General features: G+C 37.7%; 1 protein-coding gene across 3 annotated transcripts in view; it reads left to right on the top strand.

The window, feature by feature from the left end:
* The window catches only part of PDE4D (phosphodiesterase 4D), a 658809-nt gene that overhangs the window by 276888 nt on the left and 362204 nt on the right, over positions 1–19717 (top strand). Inside the window, exon 2 of one of the 3 annotated variants that reach the window (XM_053657206.1) lies at positions 3860–4045. The exons of the other annotated variants lie outside the window; for them this stretch is intronic. Within the exon in view, the coding sequence (XP_053513181.1) occupies positions 3860–4045 (186 nt within the window). The remainder of the gene's footprint in view (positions 1–3859; positions 4046–19717) is intronic. 3 annotated transcript variants of the gene reach the window in all.

The raw sequence follows: 19717 nt of genomic DNA, 5'->3' as shown, positions 1-19717 counted from the left end.
GCATAATTTAGGCTGGTCTTTGGAGCAGATTAATGGGTTTCCGACTCTGACTCCACCATTTAACATTCCGTGTGAGTTGGGGCACGTCTCTCAATCCCTCTGTGCCTTGTTTTTCTCAGCTGCAAAATGTGTACAACAGCAGTGCCAACTCACACAATTTTATGAAGATTGCAAAGGTTAATTCCTACCAATAACTGTGTCCAGCACGTAGACATCATCTAATCAATGTTAGCTATAATCTATTGTTACTACTAATATTATGGCTAATGATTATTATTAATATAATATCATATCTTTTCATGTCTTTAGTATTTGTGGCCTGATTAGAAATGATTGTCAGGTGGCTGGCTGAACGGTGACAGTCCCAGAGATCACAGGAACAAATATATCTGGGGGGTCAGGAAAGAGAATTGATGTGAATTACATTATGCATGCTGGAATGAGCTACCTGTGAGACTTCCAAATGGAATTTTCTTATGAGCAGTTGATTATATAGCAGAAAGGTATGGACTCTTGAAAACATATTTGATATATGAAGCCAGGAAACTGGATGCATTCACCAGGAAGTGTGGCAGTGTGTAGGTCAGAAGTGAGAAGAGGCTGGAGTTCAAGGGCAGAGTCAAACCCCAGTGGCATTGCTTTCCAGCCTAAGTATGGCAGAGGACTCAGGTTCTGGGGAGAAAGGGAGTCCCTCAGAGCAAGAGGAACTGATTCCGTCAATTCTTGCGCTTTCATATGGCTGTGAACAGATGACATCCTTTTATCTTGAAAGAAATTCCCCAACTTTTCAAATTGCTAAACTCACACCAGGGTAAAGCTAATACCTGAAAGAATCTTCTTTAATAAATATTGGAATTATTACCAAAAAAGTTCTGTGGCCTTAAATTGTTAGTTGTTGGCAATTGCTTTCAGTTGCTGTTAAAGAGATTGCCAGTGTCAGAAGCTCTAGCATACTGAAGGAAATTGGTGTTCTTGATACCCTCATGTGATGCGTGGCCTTGTTTTAATGTCCTTACAGGCTTAGAATCATGGGGTCAGGAATGAGATCTCTGCCAGACTGCATGCCTGTCTGTCGCAGAAATCCCAGTATGTAAAAAAAATAAATAAATAAGTGGGTGAGCCTGGTTGGTCATTCCTTGGCAAGATTTGAGCCCTATTTTGCTGTAAACCTACTACAGACCATGGTTCTAATCTGTAGATGAAATTAAGCTCTCCAGTGTGTTGCTATTTGCCCAATGGTAAAGTCCCCAACTACCTCTGCCCAGCATCAGAGAAAGAGACTTGTGGAAGATACAGTGATTCTATTTTTCCTCAGAGTACTCCTACTAAATGGCCAGCATTCTAGCAGATTCTAGATTCTTGGCAGGTTGGATTTTAGAATAATCCCTTCTCATCCCAATTTAAGTACAAGTAATTCCCAGTAGAGCCTGACATGCCAGTAGTGAATCATTGCCAGGTGCAAGCAAAAATGTCTCTGCTAAGAAAACCAAGAAATTTCACTCATCAGAGGACACGTTTTCCTCCCATAGAGATTTTTGTCTTACCCTTTAGTTTTGTTGTTTTAATTTTTACCCCTTTTAGGAATTCTTGTGTGAAGCACCTCTGATCCTCTAGTACTGTATAAAGAACTCAAAATTAGCTGCAAATAAAGATAATGTGCATTTGTTCTTAAGACTCCAAGACGAGGAAATAGGTCCAATGGGCCTCTTAAATGCTCCAGATCACACGTGGTTGTACAGCTCAGTTAGTGGGTAATCAGCTATTAGGTACCACCTACCTCCACATTGTAAATTTATGTGATGCCTCCTCAAATTATGAAATGTTATCCTGATTAAGAAAAATATACTGAAGAGCAGAAACAGCAGGGTATTCCCACATATTGTATCTCCCTTTAATTATGCAAATTAATTTAAAAAATTCTGTGCTAACTGTGCTTTGCTTGGATGTTCTCTCCTTTTTGATGAGATTCCAGACTCCTGACTAGCATATTTCAGTTGAGGTAGACTACCCTTACCTTTGAGGCACCCCACTAACAGTTAAGAACTGTATAGACTCCCTGGGCATTTGAAGAGCTGGCTACCTCATTGTATACCCTATTGTTAGGTATAAAGGAGAGGTCTTGAATACCAATAGTGTTGTCAAGGTTGTGGGGACATGGACACCCTCCTGCATGGCTTGTAGGAGAGTGAACTGCTTGCCGTGGCCTAGTCATGGAAAAACTGCACACGTTCTGTGGAAGTGGGAAAGAACCCACTTTCAGAAATAAAAGCACCAATTTGTAAGAATATGTTGACATTCTCTTATTGTTTATAGAAGTCAAAAATTATGTTTGTCAATAAAGGATTGCTTGAGTAAATAATGGTATAGCCATTCTATGGAATCTTACGTAACCTTTAGAAAGAACATAGTAGTTCTCTACGTACTGACTAAAAAATTGTCCATGATATCTTTTAAGTATAAAAAGATAGAAGACTAGGTATATATAGTACAATCCCACTTTGTACAAAAGAAAATACACATCTGTGTGCATTTGTATACTATGTGTGCATATATGAATATGTCTATATATACACTGATAGAATTAGCATGAAGGAAAAGACAATAAGCAGTTTTTACACAACTGACCTGTTAAAATGAGCACATGTGGCATGTATCATTTTGTAATAAAAATTATAAAAAGGGAAATCATTGATAGAAACGCTTACTGTTAAATGGAAAATTATCTTCCCTTCCAAACTTCAAAAGCGTGTGAATTTGAGTGATGTCTGTTGTTTAAACTCAAACAGTATCTGAATTTGGTCACTGCAGAAGAAAATACAGCTTTCTCTCAACATACTTTGTGTTTGCTTGGGGCCCCAAGGACTCTTAAATAAAGGGGTCGTGTTTATTCAAATCCTGGACAGGAAACCACTTTTCTAATATCCAAGTTACTGGGCACCCTGAACTGCTGGACTTCTGTCGCTAGCCCACACACAAGGGCCTCAGCAGTTTTGCTGCTATAACACTACAAAATGGGGTTCAGAACACTGGGCTACTTAAAGCTATAACTTTTCTCTGAAATTCGGCTGCCTTAGGTAGAATTATTTGGTATAATTTACAATTTATCCAGTGTGTCTTTCACTGTTATGAAATATTGGCTTACAAACAATAAGTAAGAATTTCCTGTCGATTTTTTCAATAGGTCTTTATCAAACAAGCAAATAGAGGGGCATTTCTAAGAGAATGTTTCTAATCAGAAAAAATATCAGTGTCAAAGTCAAGAGTTTATTATATACAAAGGCCCTTGCTTATAATGTTTGTGTTTCTGAGAGGCTAAATTCAGCATTATTATGAATGGTAATTTATGAACAGGAGCCCACAATTATTTTACCAGAAAATTGGAAAACCACCCATCATCATTTGTGTGCACTCATCTCATTTTCTAATTATCTTTTAGCAAACAATTTCCCCATTTTGAAAATATACCAAATAATTGATCATTTTTCTCCCTGTCAGAGACATGCTTGGTGTATAGGTAAATAACCCTGACTTTCCAACCGCTGTTACATTAGGTTGATGTTCTTTAGACGTTAGAAAAAAATGGATTAAACCTGGCTGCCTACTCAGTGATTTGGTTTGAGTGGAAATAGGTTTTTGTGGAGCTACAGAATTTCTACTTCATCTGCTCAGCCAATAATTTTTCAGAGCACACAACTCTGGTTGGAAATAAGCAACAAGCTTCCTGTATCCATGAACAGAAAACAAGGTAGCTCATATCGCCTCGGACAAACATGCATTTACTTGTGAAGAAAAGCAGCGCCCAGCGACCAGTGAGCAGCATTTGTCTGAAATCCATTATTTGACTTGTCGTTCGTTCCAGCGTTCCCAGGAATGCTGGTCAGCTACTAAGATTTGTTTGTACCTCCTGCCTTTTGGATAAAATGAGTTTGCCAACCAGCTGTGAGTACCTAACGCTGGGAAAGGTGACTAGATTCCGGAGTGCTTATGTCCATGGATCGCCTTATGCCATCAACAAGCCAATTGATATTAAGCCACAGAGGAGACGGTAACTGATATCCTTTCTTCTAGTTGTTTGTCAGTGAGGATGTGTTTTCTTACTCTTTGATAACCCCTGTTGGGGTTTGCTGAGCTGGGAGGGTCTGGGTGAGAGGTTAGTTTTAACATCCATCATACTGGATAGTTAGGAAAAAATTAACCAAAGGGGAAAGCTGAAAAATAACCTTAGTTTAGCTATTTAGCAAAAGCTGATCTGGTTTCAGGTCTGTAGACTTTTAAAATATTATCAGTGCTTATATCAGTGCTTATATTATCAGTGCTTATATTACCATCAGAATCATCCATGATGAATATTTGAAGGAGGATTTAGTCAAATGGTGGATATGTATGTTGATACCAGATACCCAGTACCTCATAGTCTATATATAACATGTTTTATTGCCACTATGAAATAATTATGTTAAAAGTTGTACAAAAAGCATTAGTTTTCATGTGGTCACTATGGAGGGCAGAATGAGATTAGGTATTTTTCCTATAAAAATATGTCATTTTTAGACCAGTGTTCTAGAATTCTACTAACGCACAGTCTCCATAAACGCCACCACCACACACATATACACACACAGGCTCTTGCACATACACATGTGTACACACACACCGCACAGGCAAACGTTGTATAATTAGGAATTTCAAAGTGGAGCTCAGTGCTTTCCTTACAAGGAAAGAGGGTGTGTACTAAATAGACCCCTTCTATCTTCCAGCTTTTTTTATGCAGTGTCAGAATAGGGATGACATGGTTGACTAGTGGGTCCAAAAATCACCCCTCGATTTGGGTTTTATATAAATCATTTTATTCAGTATTTCACAATGAACTTCAGAAGCATTTTATAAAGATTTTTCTGTCTCTCTGTGAAAATGCCAGTTCTCTATAATTTAATGAATTCTTGGAATAAAAACCCTAAATTCTAAAAGTACTTTATTTTACCTGAAGACTATTATTATGATATTCTTTTACTTTTCTATGTACACACATTGAAACTCATATATAAAGCATACATTTTGCCAGATTTGACCTTACTGTAAACATGAAGTAGCATTCAGATATGTGAATGATTTTTTAAAAAATGTTTCCAAATCTTTGGAAATGCCTTGGGGTTAGTTTTCAATGAAGCAGAAGATTAAAATGAGATTTTTTTTAATTTGCCTTTTAACTAAATGGGAAGAATAAAATAGAAAATTCTAATCATGCAAAATATGCAAAATACAGCTCAATTTAAATTCAAGTGTGTCCTTATTAAAATAATAACTTATTGAAGGAACAGCATGTTGTCTGGAACACAGGAAAATAATTTTCAAACTGAAAATTAGCTATATTAGAAGTGTGACCACATGGTCATTTGATAGTCCTGAATTCTTATTTCAAGAGCAGCAAACAAGTTATTAACAGAACAGTTAACACTACTAAACCTAATTAAGTTCAGTGTTGAAGAGAATGACAGTACCACCTGTGATCCTAAAAATGTTTTATATTAGTGATTTAAATTTTTTTTCTTTTAATTCTTTTAGCTTTCAGAAACTCTAGGGCTCTATTTTTACTCTTGCAAGAAAAATATTTTTCTTTAAAGTTCTTACAATTTTGAGGCCTTGATTTTAATGCATAGAGATTGAGTAATCTGATCTAATCTGGCTCTTTTACCCCTTTCCCACCCAATTAGACCACAGGGCTTTTGAGTGTGTGGATGGCGCCATGTTTGTTGTATATCTAGTGCCCAACATGGAGCTCAGCACAGATCAGACAATAAATGTTTGTTTAGTAAGTAAATGATGGGAAAGCAAATGTTACCCATCGTGGCATACGCCTGTTTATCACTTCCCTGGGTGCCACCGTATGGAGTCTTTGGCAACACTTGTGCCTCTGTTGTTCTCCTGCATCAGTTGAATTCCCCTTCCTTATTTCTCAATAGAAGCTGTAAACACCAATGACTTTTGACCACTGTTATGTAGCTGTGCATCATGACTTTGTTATTACCAGATCAGCAAAGCAGAACCTGAAATTTACTCCTGTATTCAGAAGCGTACACACATGCATGCAAATATATGTATGTGCATATATATATATATATATATATATATATATATATATATGTGTGTGTGTGTGTGTACATACATATGTTCACATATATATGTAAAGCTTCGCATAGTAGGAAGGGGAACAGTGGGGAATTCCCAAAGGGAAAAAAGTATCCCAGCTATGAAATGTGATAGAAGCTCAGTCTTGTTTATCCTGCTTCTATGTAAAACTCACCAAAAAAAAAAAAAACACCCCACAACATTTTTGAGCAAAAGAGAACACCAGAACTAGGAGCAGTGAAACAGGTGAGGCTGGACTCACCAGCACCTGATGTATGGAAAGCACCTGTTCTCGAGGACACACTTTTCACAACCGGAACAGAGCTGTCTCCCCGCAGCCTCTGCCTGGCTGGCCTGTTAGTGGCTGTCCCCTGTGTCTCTGGCTGGCAGGCCTTGATGACCGCACTCTGCTCTGGGCTCTGCCTTGTTCTACCTTCTTCCCTCACACATTCTCTGGCCTCTGTGTTCCTAAATCCTATAGGCTGGTGTTTCCTTCCTATTCTCGGGAAAAAAATCAGGGTACAAAGAGAGCTGGAAGACAGGAATGACTCCAGTGACTTTGAGTGGCTGTTAATCAGTGTGTTTTCGTCTTGAGGAAAGAATAAACAATTGCACCCTTAGATTTCTGACCAGTCGTCCAACTATTCATTCACTCAAATGAGGCAGCCATAGCAAATACCACAGACTGGGTGGCTTAAACAGCAAATTTATCTTCTTCTTTTTTTTTAATTTTATTTATTTATCTTTAGAGGGGAAGGAGAGAGGGAGAGAAACATCAATGTATGGTTGACTCTAGTGCATCCCTTGCAGGGAAGTGGCCTGCAGGGAACCTGCCTGCAACCCAGGCATGTGCCCTGACTGGGAATCGAACCGTGATCCTCTGGTTCACAGGCCCGTGCTCAATCCACTGAGCTACACCAGCCAGGGCCAAATTTATCTTCTCACAATACTGGCAGCTAAGTTCAAGATTCAGCCGTCACCTGGTTTGGTTTCTCCAGAGGTCTGTTTGGTTGCCACTTTAAGGGGCTTTATGTCAGATACAGGCACATTCTGAGGTATTGGGAAATAGGGCTTCAACATACGAATTTCAGGGTGATGTAGCTCAGCACATAGCATTGTGTCCATAGAAATGATTTACTTCTAATGACTGTAAAGTAAGATAGGACTGGACCGTGAGTCCTGAATAATCAGTGACCTCATGCTCATAAAAAATATAGTCCATTAATAAGTCTGAACGTGAAGGAGTGAGGCATTGCAAAGTATAAAAAATACTTCTCATTTCTGTACCAAAGGAAAACAGTTATACATTGTGAACAATAAATCTTCGTTAAATAGAACCTTTTTAATTTGGAATCTATAATTATCTGAAGAGGGCCTAAACCAACATTTGCTTTTAGGCAACCTTTTTAAGTATATGTTTAATTAATTATTAATTTAACCAGTGGTTGTCAACTGGGGCCATTCTACTCTCAGGATCACTTGGCATTGTCTAGGGACAGTTCTGATCATCACATACCAGGGGATGGCTAATGGCATAAAAGAGGAAGAGATAGGAATACTGTTAAACATCTATTTAATGCACAAAGCAACCCCTAAAGCAAATAATTATTGGGTCCAAGATACCAATAATGCTGAGGTTGAGAAACCCTTATGTAAACAAATTGGGCCGGGGAGCACAGTGAAGTACTTTGAGGGCTGTCATTTATATTCAGACAATTGATACTTTCTATGTATTTATGAAAACACCTTCTCTTTTCTTCTTCGTGGTAACCATTTGAATCAGGGTGTCCAACCTGCGGCCTGCAGGCTGCATGAGGCCCAGGATGGTTGTGAATGCAGCCCAACACAAAATTGTCAGTTTGCTTAAAACATTATGAGATTTTTTGTGTGATTACCTGTCACAATGTATTTACCGTGTAGCCCAAGACAACTCTTCTTCCAGGGTGGCCCAGAGGCACCAAAAGGTTGGACACCCCTGCAAGATAATGCTTTCTTAGCCTGGTTAAAGATAGTCAACTGCAACACTTTTAAAATGTTCTAAAATATTCAGAATTCAAACTTCCTGTCTTCTTATTCATCTCAATTACTGGCTTTATTACACTGTCAGGACCCATTATTCTTTCAGAGGAAGGACTACTAAGATTTCATTATAGAAAGCTGAATAAATGATCTAATACATTCCTGTGGCTGCAGGCTAGGTGCTAATCATAGACCTGCCTTTCAGGGGAAAATGAAAAATGCTAAGTAGAACTATACTGAAGATAAAAAATATTAAGTCACCACCCTACTGGACTGGTATAATGAAACTCCATTGGGTCCTTGCCACCTGTCCTCATGACTATATGTGCCGGGCCCATTCATGGTAATGCATGAGCCACATGCCAAGTGGGAAAACTCTGGAGGAGAGGGGAGTTCTTTCTTTGATGAGAGGCCCTTCTTGTCACTAAATAAACTTCTAATTAGATGCAGGATTTCTTCTGACCCTCCCTAGCACAAGTAAATGTTATTCGCAGTAACTGTTTGAACTGGAATAGGTATTTTCAGCTCCTCATTCTCTTCTCAATCCAGAGCTGCATGTCCAACGGTCTGCTATCCGGGCATCTTCCAGGGGATTCACGCTTCCTGTATTTCGAACTAAAATTACCCAGGACCCTCGCCATCTTCCATTTCCTCGGCGACATGCGGTACAGACCAAGGAGCCACCCGAAATGCTTCCCCTCCCTCAGCCTAGCCACTCTGTTCCTACCTGGTGTCAAGTGCATTTTTCTTCCTCCTCTTGTTGCCCTTCCCAGCACCGCATGCTAGGCCAAGCCCTTGTTCTCTCTTTCCTGAGAGACTGCTATCCTGGTCATTGTTCTCTTTATTCTGCTACTGTCCTCTTCCTGGCTATCATCACACATTCATTTTCCACGAATCCATTCTGACACTTCCATGCTCACAGCAGTAGCTTTTCATTGCCTGGAAAACAGCATCGATTTCCAGTGATCATGATCGACTCACTCCCTATTTCTCTGTTCTTGTAAATTGTCCTCATCCCCTATGTATACTGTGCATTTTAGGTGTAAAGAATGATTACAGCCCTTTTTTTTTCTCTAGAGTTGCCCTCTCCCCTCACTTTGTGATAAACCCCAACTCATCCCACAGATATTTTTCATTAATCAGTTTCTAATTTCCCATTTCCAAATGGAAGTTTCTTTGTTAGCTAGCAGTTTTTCCTTTTCTTATATGTCTATCACAGCATTCTTATAATGAGCCTCAATTATTTGTATATTTTCTATCTCTCTTCCTTTTTAAGAGTGACATGATAGTGGACCCAACCAGTGTGTCTTAGTTGGCTGGGCGTGATCCCTCAGAGCCCACTATCACCCGTTCGATTCCTGGTCAGGGCACATGCCTGTGCGGTGGGTTCAGTCACTGGTTGGGGCACATACAAGAGGCAACCAAACTGATGTTTCTCTCACATCGATGTTCCTCTCCTTTTCTCTAAAAATAAATAAATAAAATATTGTTAAAAAGAGTGACATGGTAGAAACAGCTGTGTTAGAAGGAGTAATTTAACAACGGCTTGCAGCATAAATTGAGGTGGGAAAGACTGAACCCCTAGCCTAGTAGAAGCAAGCAGTGTAAAATCCTGACCGGGACAATATCATTGCAATTACAAGACACATAAATAGATGATTACAATTGTGAGAACAGCTAAAAAGGGGACAAGGGCCCAATAAGAGTATTTAAATAGGTACCCAATACAGTCTGAGTGTCTGGAAGATGTTTCTCTGGTAATGGTGCAGCCTGAAGATGGGTAGTGACTTGTTCTCTGGAGAACTCTGTCAGTGAAGCCCTGATGTGAGCATTAAAGAAATCACAAAGATAGGATGTCTGAAATATAATGGGGGAGGGAAGATAGTGATGAAAATAAAGTGAGGGAGAATGCTCTTCTTTCAAAGTGAATTAGCAAAATAATTCGTTTCATTTTGGACAGAAACATTAAATGAGTAACTTACTCACTGGAAGTAAAACTTAAAAACATATTCTTTGTGTCTTATTTATCACTGGGAATTTTAAGACATTCAAATAAATAGTAGGTAGTATTTTACAACTGAAGTTTTAAAAAATAAGGCCAATTTTCTAGTTCATTGCCAACTGCTGGGAATTGGTAAAAAGTCATAAATATTGACCTTTTCCCTTTTGCATCAGTTTGGTATTTACTCAACACCTAACCGTACAACTTCTCCTTTGCCAAAAAGAGTGAAATGGGACTAAACAGAATAATTTGGTTGTTTACTTCCAGTGAAGTACGGGGCTGCCAGACAATCACAGTGACCTTCATGTGTTAGTCACATTTCTACATCCAGTTAGAGACATTAAATTACTTAACCACCCTTTGAAAACTGAAAAATTATTTCTGTAGTTTCTCTGTGTTTGCTTTTGCACCAAACAAGAACATTACATAAATAAACATGTGCTATTACTTTTTATTTTGCTTTGTAAACTGTAATACATGAACTAGTGACTCTGACAAAATATTCTAGGCTTAGGATAGCACTTTGCTGTCAGATTATATATTGATATAGAAGGTCTAAAAGAAGCAAAGAGTAAAAAGAGGGGTGGACAGTCAATCCATTGCCAGCTTTTGAAGTAAGAGTAATGACTTTGGACTTGATCTACAATGCCATGTTTTCTATAGCCCTAAAAGGAGCAAAGAAGATGGTCTTGCCAGTGGTGATAAACGAAGGTACCTTGAAGAATTTTGATGAGAAGGAAGCCGCAGGTGTCTAAGGGAAAGTTAATCAGCTTCCCAGACAAGATGGAATGAGTTCTCAATGTTGAAAGATGGCCAGGGCTTCATTCACGTGGTCCTTGATGAGGATGATTTTACTCATCCTCAGGCCTCATCATCCCCAGAGAAACATTCCCTGAACACCCCAGCTATGTTATGTACCTATCTATATACCATACTCTTTTTTGTACCATCATCCTTTTGTCAGGAGTTCTCACAAATGTAATCCATAGTTATATTTTGTTGGACCAAGTTCCTCCTTTCATATTCAATTATGGGGCCTGGGAACAGGGTCTAAGCTTCTGTTTTAAACCACGGTGTGTCCAGTTCTTTGTACAATACCTGGAACATAATAGTCATTCAGTCAGTTCTTAGGAAGTTTATTTTTCCGACTGGGAATAAGAAAGTAATCAGAAACACTAAATATGTGCCTTTTGGAGAAACATTAAATACATTCCAGCAACTTAGCAAGCCTTGACCACTCTTCCCATTTAAACCTGTATCATACTCACTGCCTGAAATTATTATTATTAGGATGTTCTCATGTGTTTCCATATAATTCACTCAGAGGGGCTTTGTGTGTGTCTGTTGGCTTGTTTTCATTGTTATAGTGGTATTTACTTTTCTGCAATGCATGCTATTAAATGACATGAAAACTGGGTGGTAGGTACTTACTTCTAAAGTTTTATAATTGACCCCAGGTATAGAAATACAAGTTCTTTTCAAGCAATAGCTGAGTCAGAAAACAATGCATTTGCCTAATTCACATGATTAGAACATTTAAGATTCACCTAAGATTTCTTGAAATCTAAGCTTATGATTTGATAAGAACTTACAGTAAACCAGCTCACAAAATGCATAGCCTTCATCATAATACACGAGGGATTACTGCAGCTGTGTGGCATTCAGTCATCAATTTTTTTTCATGCAAAGTTAGAAAAAATATGTATATATAGCTGTATAAGTTTCAAAGTCTGTCAAACAGTCAAAACTATTCAACTTGCCTTTATGATGGACACACAGTTTTCCTTCCGGCCTCAGCCACCCAGACTGAAATGTGTGCTCCTGTTTGTGCTGTTATTCTGAACCATGTATATTGGCATCTGATGCAGCTGAGCCATGTGCTACTGGTGTTACCACTGCGATTCCTCTTGTATATAACAAGAACATCAGGAATAGCAGAAGCTTTCTGGTCTGAGTTTCTAATGTCTTCTTTTTCTTTGTTTCTTTTTTCTTCCTTCTTTGCTTCCTTCCTTCTTCCTATCTCTCCCTCCCTCCCTCCCTCTCTCTCTCTTTCTTTCTCTTTCTCTCTCCTTCTTTTATATTTTAAGAATCCAGTGTTGACAATACTGAGTAACTCAATCCAGTTTGTTCTTTCTGTTGCTTATGGTAGGAGTCATACTCTGGCACAGGAGTTCTTGGTCATTTTAGCTTGCAAGAGATTTTTTTTCTCCCTGATATCTCCTTTTGTCTGTAAAGTTTTCCCCCTCCTCTGGGGGAAAATAATTTGAATCCTAAGGCTGATCAAAGCCAGAAATCCACAGTGATAAGGCCTATAGATGTAGGACGTTCCAGCCCTGGGGTTGCCATTGTCTCTGACTTCAGCATATGTTTAAAATCACCTCAAAACAGAGTAGGAAAATTACAGTTAACCTTCACATCACTGGCAGTTTTTAAAGAAAAATTGCCATTCTGACTCTACCACACTAGACTCTCTGTATCAGACCTAGATTAAAGTTATTACAGGGATGATCAGGGTTAAGTTACTCAGGAGCTAATGAGATTTGCAGAGACCCATTTATCTTTCCATGCTATTAAAAATGTACATGTGTAGAGGACAGGGTGACAGAGAGCAGAGGGGAGAGGGGAGGGAATTTCAGGGGAAAGGGGACAGGGTTTGCAGGAACAAGTAAGTATAAAGGACACATGGACAAAAACTAGGGGGGGTGTGAATGGGAGGGAGGTGGGGAGGGTTAATTAAATAAAAAATTTAAAAATGTACATGTGTTGTAATTAAGAGATACTTTAAAAAACAACAGGTTTGCACTATCTAATTATTTAATGATGCAAATTGAATATGCATACTAAGTGAAGTGGGAAAAATAGAGAAGAAACAGCAATTTATTTTTTTTACTTTTAAAAATTTTTTTATTATTTTTGAGCATTTTTAAAATTTAATTATTGTTCAGGTACAGTTTTCTGTCTTTTACTCCCCTCCCAGCCCACCCCCCCCCAGTGCTCCCCACCTCCTTCCCACTTCCACCCCCTTAGTTTTTGTCCATGTGACCTTTATACTTTTTCCTGTGAGTCTTCCCCTTTTCCCCTGAAATTTTCTCCACTCTCCCCTCAGGTCCCTGTCAGCCTGTTCTGTATTTCAGTGTCTTTGGTTATCTTTTGCTTGCTTGTTTGTTTTGTTGCTTAGGTTCCTGTTAAAGGTGAGATCATATGGTATTTGTCTTTCAACACCTGGCCTATTTCACTCAGCATAATGCTTTCCAGTTCCATCCATGCTGTTGCAAAGGGTAGGAGCTCCTTTTTTCTTTCTGCTGCATAGAATTCCATTGTATATATGTACCATAATTTTTTTATCCATTCATTTACTGACAGGCATCTAGGTTGCTTCCAACTCTTGGCTATTGTAAATTGTGCTGCTATGAACATTGGGGTGCATAGGTTCTTTTGGATTGGTATTTCAGGGTTCTTAGGATACACTCCTAGCAGTGAAATTGCTGGGTCAAAAGGCATATTCATTTTTAGTTTTCTGAGAAAATTCCATACTGTTTTCCATAATGGTTGTACCAGTCTGCAACCCCACCAACAGTGAACTAGGGTCCCCTTTTCCCCACAACCTCTCCAGCATTTGTTGTTTGCCGCATTGTTTATGATGGCCATTCTGACTGGTGTAAAGTGATATCTCATGTGGTTTTAATTTGCATTTCTCAGAAACAGAAATTTAAATAGGACAATTTCTCTTCTCCACCTGCTACCACATAGAATGGATCTATGTTGACTCGTATGAAGTAGAAAATGGAAATCTTCTGCCCTCTCCCCATCTCAGTTCATAAGAACTGAGCCTGCCATAGTGTGAACACCTTGCCTTACATTTGGGTGATTTAAGGGACTCTCCATGTTAATATTGGCCATACAAAATTTTTGCTACAAGGGCTAATGTTAGAACTTAACCTACGTAAGGTATGGCCACACTAAAGTTTGTATTACTATACCATCAAAAGATGTATCCATGTTTATAGACATGCTTGTATTCAATCTGAGAAGGAACTTTGATGTTGGTAGTAAGTATAATTAGCCTCATCTGCAGAGTTAAACAGATATTAAGATTGCATGCACATCAGGAAAAAAATCCTCTTGTACAGGGAAGGTCTATTTGTGTGAGTATACCACACAGAACTATAAGCAGACAAAGATGGAGCACACAAAAACCTGCCCTCCAGAGCTTCTAGTTGAGTGAGAGATGACGAGTATAAACATATATAACTCTTCTACAAGATACAGATATCAATAGTTCATTCATTCTTGTTCTAGTCACACATCCATGCATGCATTTGACATTTATTAAATAGGAAATAAGTTCAAAGCTCTGTGCTAGGATTGTAACACTGGGCAAGACAAATTCCCAGCCTTCAAAAAGATCACAGTCTAACTGTTCAGGCAACAATTCAACCAAAAATATTATAACCACATAAAGTTTTTAATAGCCCTAGAGGAGGACATAGGGCCAAACACTATCACCAGCTGAGCTATTTAGGGACGGTCTTAGAAATTAAAATAGGCTCATAAAAGAGAATGAGGCCTGAAAGCACTCAAACACTGAGGAGAAAACTGAGACCCTGTGGGTTCAAAGGTCTTGCTTAGGGCCCTGGAGTTATTTAAATGCTAGAATTGGTACCCAAGCTGCACTCATACGTCTCTAAATTCTGTACTCTGTATTCTATTAAGCATCATAAGGAAAGCAGGAGTGAAATTGTGTGGCAGTTCTGGTGAAGGAGAGTTTACTTCCAACTGGGGCTATCATTGAATGCTTTATCGGTTAAATGGAATTTAGTCTTAAGTTTACATTTAGTTATGTAGAGTTGGGACTCTGGCAAAGGTATGAATATGGGAAAATAAGAGGATATTTATAGGAAAAGAATGAGTGTGGCCAAACTTAATTAACTTGAGAAGCAATCATGGGAAATAAAGTTGGAAAGAGAGAGAGTGAAATGGCATTTTTAGGGCATGAAAACAAAGCTAATGGAATATTTTCTAAGTCAAGATGAGCTACTGAAGTTTTTTTTTAACAGGGAAGTCCCATGCTCTTAGCATTGCATAAGAAAGAATAAAATTGTGTCAATGAAGACATAACTTGCAGGAGCACATGACCAGAGTAAGGAGGCTAGCTAGGGAGTTAGAGCAGTAATCTACTCTGGAGGTAATAACACTAAATGAGGGATCCTTGTATTAATTATTGTTATTTTTATATTCTATATTTTCTGCAATGACTATTTAAAGTTTATCAGGTAAAGTTTTGTTTTTAAAAGGATCAGATAATTACAGCCCCATGTGGACTGGGAATGACAGTACAATGATAAATAGTACAATGATAGTATAATAACGGGAGTGTGACATATGGAGGAAGCACTGGCAAGACTTGAAAATGAGTTAAGAAAGGAAAAGAGGATGCTGTTTCCATGATGATGCCTAGATATCAAAATTAATCTTGTATTTCTGGCAGAAGAGTTGAATAATTAACAGAAATAGGGAATAACAGTAGTTTTGAGAGTGAAGATAATGACATTGATGGGTAGACTGGCTTTGAGAATTTGTCCTGATGAATGAATGGAAATGAGCAAAGAAAAGGCTGACTGTCAAAGACTATGGAGAGGTCAGGACTAGAGATGAGAAAACCAAAGAGGGCCAGGCAAACATCTTCAGAGAAAATCTGTGTCTATGAGTTAGGCCCCAAGTTAACAAAGCTAATTTATTTCAAAGTCACAGTCAATTCCTTGTTTATTTGTTTCCAATTCCAAACCTTACTTTCACCCTGCAGTATGTCATGCAGACCTCTAAATGCAGCTGGACTAGAATATAAATAATTTACAGAAATATTCAAAATACATCAGACTTTGTTCCTAAATATTTTGTCTGACCTTGCCTTACTTGTAAAATACATAAATTGAAAGTGCTTTTTGTAAAATGGCTTTCATTTTTAAACTGACCATTAAACTCAAATCAAATTGTCATATTGAATTCTGAAATTTTCTGTAAACAAAACGGCCTTACAAGCAGTAAATGTTAACAGCAAAACACAAGGGATCCTCTGCTGATCTTCTCTGCCATGATTACAATCTCAGCAATAATAAATATTAAATGCGAATATTTAAGAACACAATTGGCAGAAATCAGCCAATACTGGCCCAATAGTTAGGAATTTATAGACTATGGGTAGAACTACATAATTTTGGAATTACAGAGGAGAACAGAGAAAGAAACAACAAAAAAATAATATGCCATTGTCTCGTCATTGGAAAGAAGTATGTTCATGACCACACAGTGAGAATTAGCTACAAGATTGTTCTATTCTTTTCTATTGTGTTTCTTGTAAAAAAAAAAGTTAAAATAGCCTTTTCTTTTACCAAACATTTCTTATTTAAAATTCAATAGGTATATTGTTGTCTTCTTCGGCTAAACATAGGTATTGATGTGTTATTCCCTTTTAGTAGTCTGAAATCAGTTTTATCAGCAGATACATCATTTTCTCAGGACCTTGTATATTTTATGTCCTCTCTAATGAATCTGTTTATCATCCTTCCAGAGCTCCCTTGCTCTTGGCCAGGGAAGTTACTTTTCATTTGCCGTGTAATGCAAGGACTTCATTGCTATAAACTATAGATTATGGCACTTTGGTATGTCATACATACTCTAAATATGTTATATATTGTATGTAACTTATAAATAAAAATCTATTGAGAAGAATAGATTTTATGAAGAATTTTTACAAAAGATGCATAGTCTGTACTTTGAAATAACAATTAGAAATTTTAAAAGGAGTGAAGTTGATTAACTTATCTGCTGCACAAGACCTCATATACAATATTCTCAAAAACTGAAGTATCTCTTGGAGCTTGAAATGTTTTATACATGTATCATAAAAACATGGACATATGTTTTTATCAGAGTTTTTTAGAATGGCACTTGGCTATAAATTCACTGTCATAACAGCTGGCATAGAGAATGGAAAAAGCACTACTCTCTGAATTTCCTGCTTCTGACTTTCGTGAATATGATGAATCAGATGTTTACTCTCACCAATTTAAAACATCTGGATGATTCTAACTTCGGGGACATATTGCTTTATATATGCTGAATGCCTGAAAATTGGTAGAATTTTAGATTTATTTTCTTGTTAAATGGCACCACTTTAATTTTTGCTATACCCAAAGACTCACAAGTGCTTAACTATTACCCTTTTCCTCCCATGTAGTTAAATTTTCTACCTTTTATGTATCACACACATAACTCTAAGAAGAACAAACATCTGGATTATTGTCAACAGTTTTCAAACACACCATTTAGGTTTTACTATCAGGCTATAATCCCTCATAAAAATATTCAGCCATACAAGACTGTACCTTGATATCGAATTAACTCCTAACTTTCTAATTATTTTTCCCTCAGAATAGCCCCAAGAACTCTCAGTGGGCTTTCCTGTGACCTTCTCTGATATCAGTTGTAGATCAGACTGACATAAAAATAGAGTTTGTGGTTGAAAGACCTAAATTAGCTGTGAGCAAAATAATTCTCCTTCAATAGATAAACAGCTATGAGCTATACAAGACAGGGCAGTTAAAGTTGTTGTTTTTTCTGAAAACTATGGAAGCGTTGACCCAGACAAGAGAGTAGAGAGAGTAACAATGCAGTCAGGCCCAGGGTTCACTGTCCCCACTGACTGAAGACAATTCTTGTAGTCTCTACAGACATTCTCAAAAATAGGAACCCAGAACGGTAAAATGAATAATCTGTGTCCCACTAACTGTCATTTGTCCCATCATACAGTTGACCTCTCATTTATTTATTTTTCAGTATTTAGACCAATGCTAGCCAATAGAAATATTCTGTGAGCCACATCAATAATTTCAAAGATTTTGGTACCACATTTTAAAAGGAACAAAACCCACTGGTAAAATTAATTTCAATTACATTTTAATTAACTCGCTATATAAAAACTATCATCATTTTTAACTTGTAGTCAATATATAAAATCATTTAAAATTCTTTCCTCATTCTAAGTCTTTGAAATCCTATGTATGTTTTATATACATATTAACTAAGATGCTAATTTTTCATCAATCATACTTGATCCATATTTAAATTTCATAAAATTTACAAGTGGAAATGTAGATTCACTTAGATTATTTCAAACATACTTCAAATTTGTTTTCTAATTACTGAGTCAATTATCAGTTTTAAAATTTAAATGTTGGTAAAATTAAATTAGACTAAACACTTAGTTCTTCAGTTGTGCTAACCCCCTTTCACGCGCCAAAGACGGGCATGGCTGTTGACTGCCAGATTGCATGGTCTGCATTTAGACTGTCTGGGTTCGAATTCACACTCTGCTGCTCTCTGACTGTTACCTTCAGCAGGCTGATTTCTCTGGCTGTGTTTCAGTTTCCAAAAACGTGTAAAATGGAGATAATAATAGTGCCTACGTCAGCAGTTTATTATGAGGGTTAAATGAAATAATACCAATACTATATAAAACATTTAGTGCAATGCCTACTACAAAATGATCCCTCAATAAATATTAGCCTTTATTGTTGTTTTTGTTTTTATCATTTTCATGTACTTGCTTTTATAATTTATACCATGTCACATCTGAGTGTCTGGCAGAAGTAAACTCGTAGTCTTTTGGGTTTGTAAAGCAGGTAGATGACAGACCAAATGCAGAAACATAAATTTTTTCTACTTCAAATCTGTAACTGCCCAGAGGTGTATTGCTGTCAGCCTAGTTAACCTGAACTCGCCTTTCTTTTTGAATCAGCTCTCCAAAATAAAACTCACATTGTTTCTCTTCAGAACAATACTATTTTTTAATTTACCTAAACTCAGAACCTCAGAGTCCTCACAGAACCTTCCTCTTTCAACTCCCTTGTCAGTCATCCTCAAGTCCCTCAGAATTTTCACTGTAAAAATTCACACCTTTCTATCTTTCCATTTCCACTGCACCAACCCCTCTTCTGTCCCAATTAGCTGCACCATTACCTCACATTATGCCTGTTTATGCTACTGTTGAGTCAATCTTCTGAAAACAGTATTTCTATTCTATACTTCCATATTCAAGTTATCTCTTCATGTCTCATCACATCCAGAATAAATCCATCTCCTCTGTGAAGTCTTTCTTGACAACTTCTATGTGAATGATTGAAGGCCCAAATGATAACCCCCTTCCTTATGTTGCTGTGTCCTCCACTTTGACTTCTACCAGAGCCCCAGATCACTGCCCCACCTGCCGGGGTGAGTGGAGTCTAAGCCTCATGAGGACAGGCCATCATGTTGCTACTTTTGTTTCTTGGGGGTTTGGGGTTTTGTTTGTTTGTTTCCTTTATGTCTTGTTAGCTACACAATACATCACAGTGGTTTCTCAATAAGTTCTCCTTTTTGTATAAGATATCAAATGATATTCCTTTGTCTTACATTCATTTTCTCCCAAACTTGCCCCACTCTACTTTTCTGGTCCCACACCCTGATTCTCATCCACATAGTTTATCTCCAGACAAACGGGTTTGTCGCTGACTCACAGATATGTCTTCCATC

Source organism: Artibeus jamaicensis, unplaced genomic scaffold (assembly GCF_021234435.1).
Source record: "Artibeus jamaicensis isolate MK-2021 breed Jamaican fruit bat unplaced genomic scaffold, CSHL_Jam_final scaffold_369, whole genome shotgun sequence".
Lineage (NCBI taxonomy): Eukaryota > Metazoa > Chordata > Mammalia > Chiroptera > Phyllostomidae > Artibeus > Artibeus jamaicensis.
Note: the sequence above shows the minus strand (reverse complement) of the source record. Positions and strands in the feature narration are given on the sequence as shown.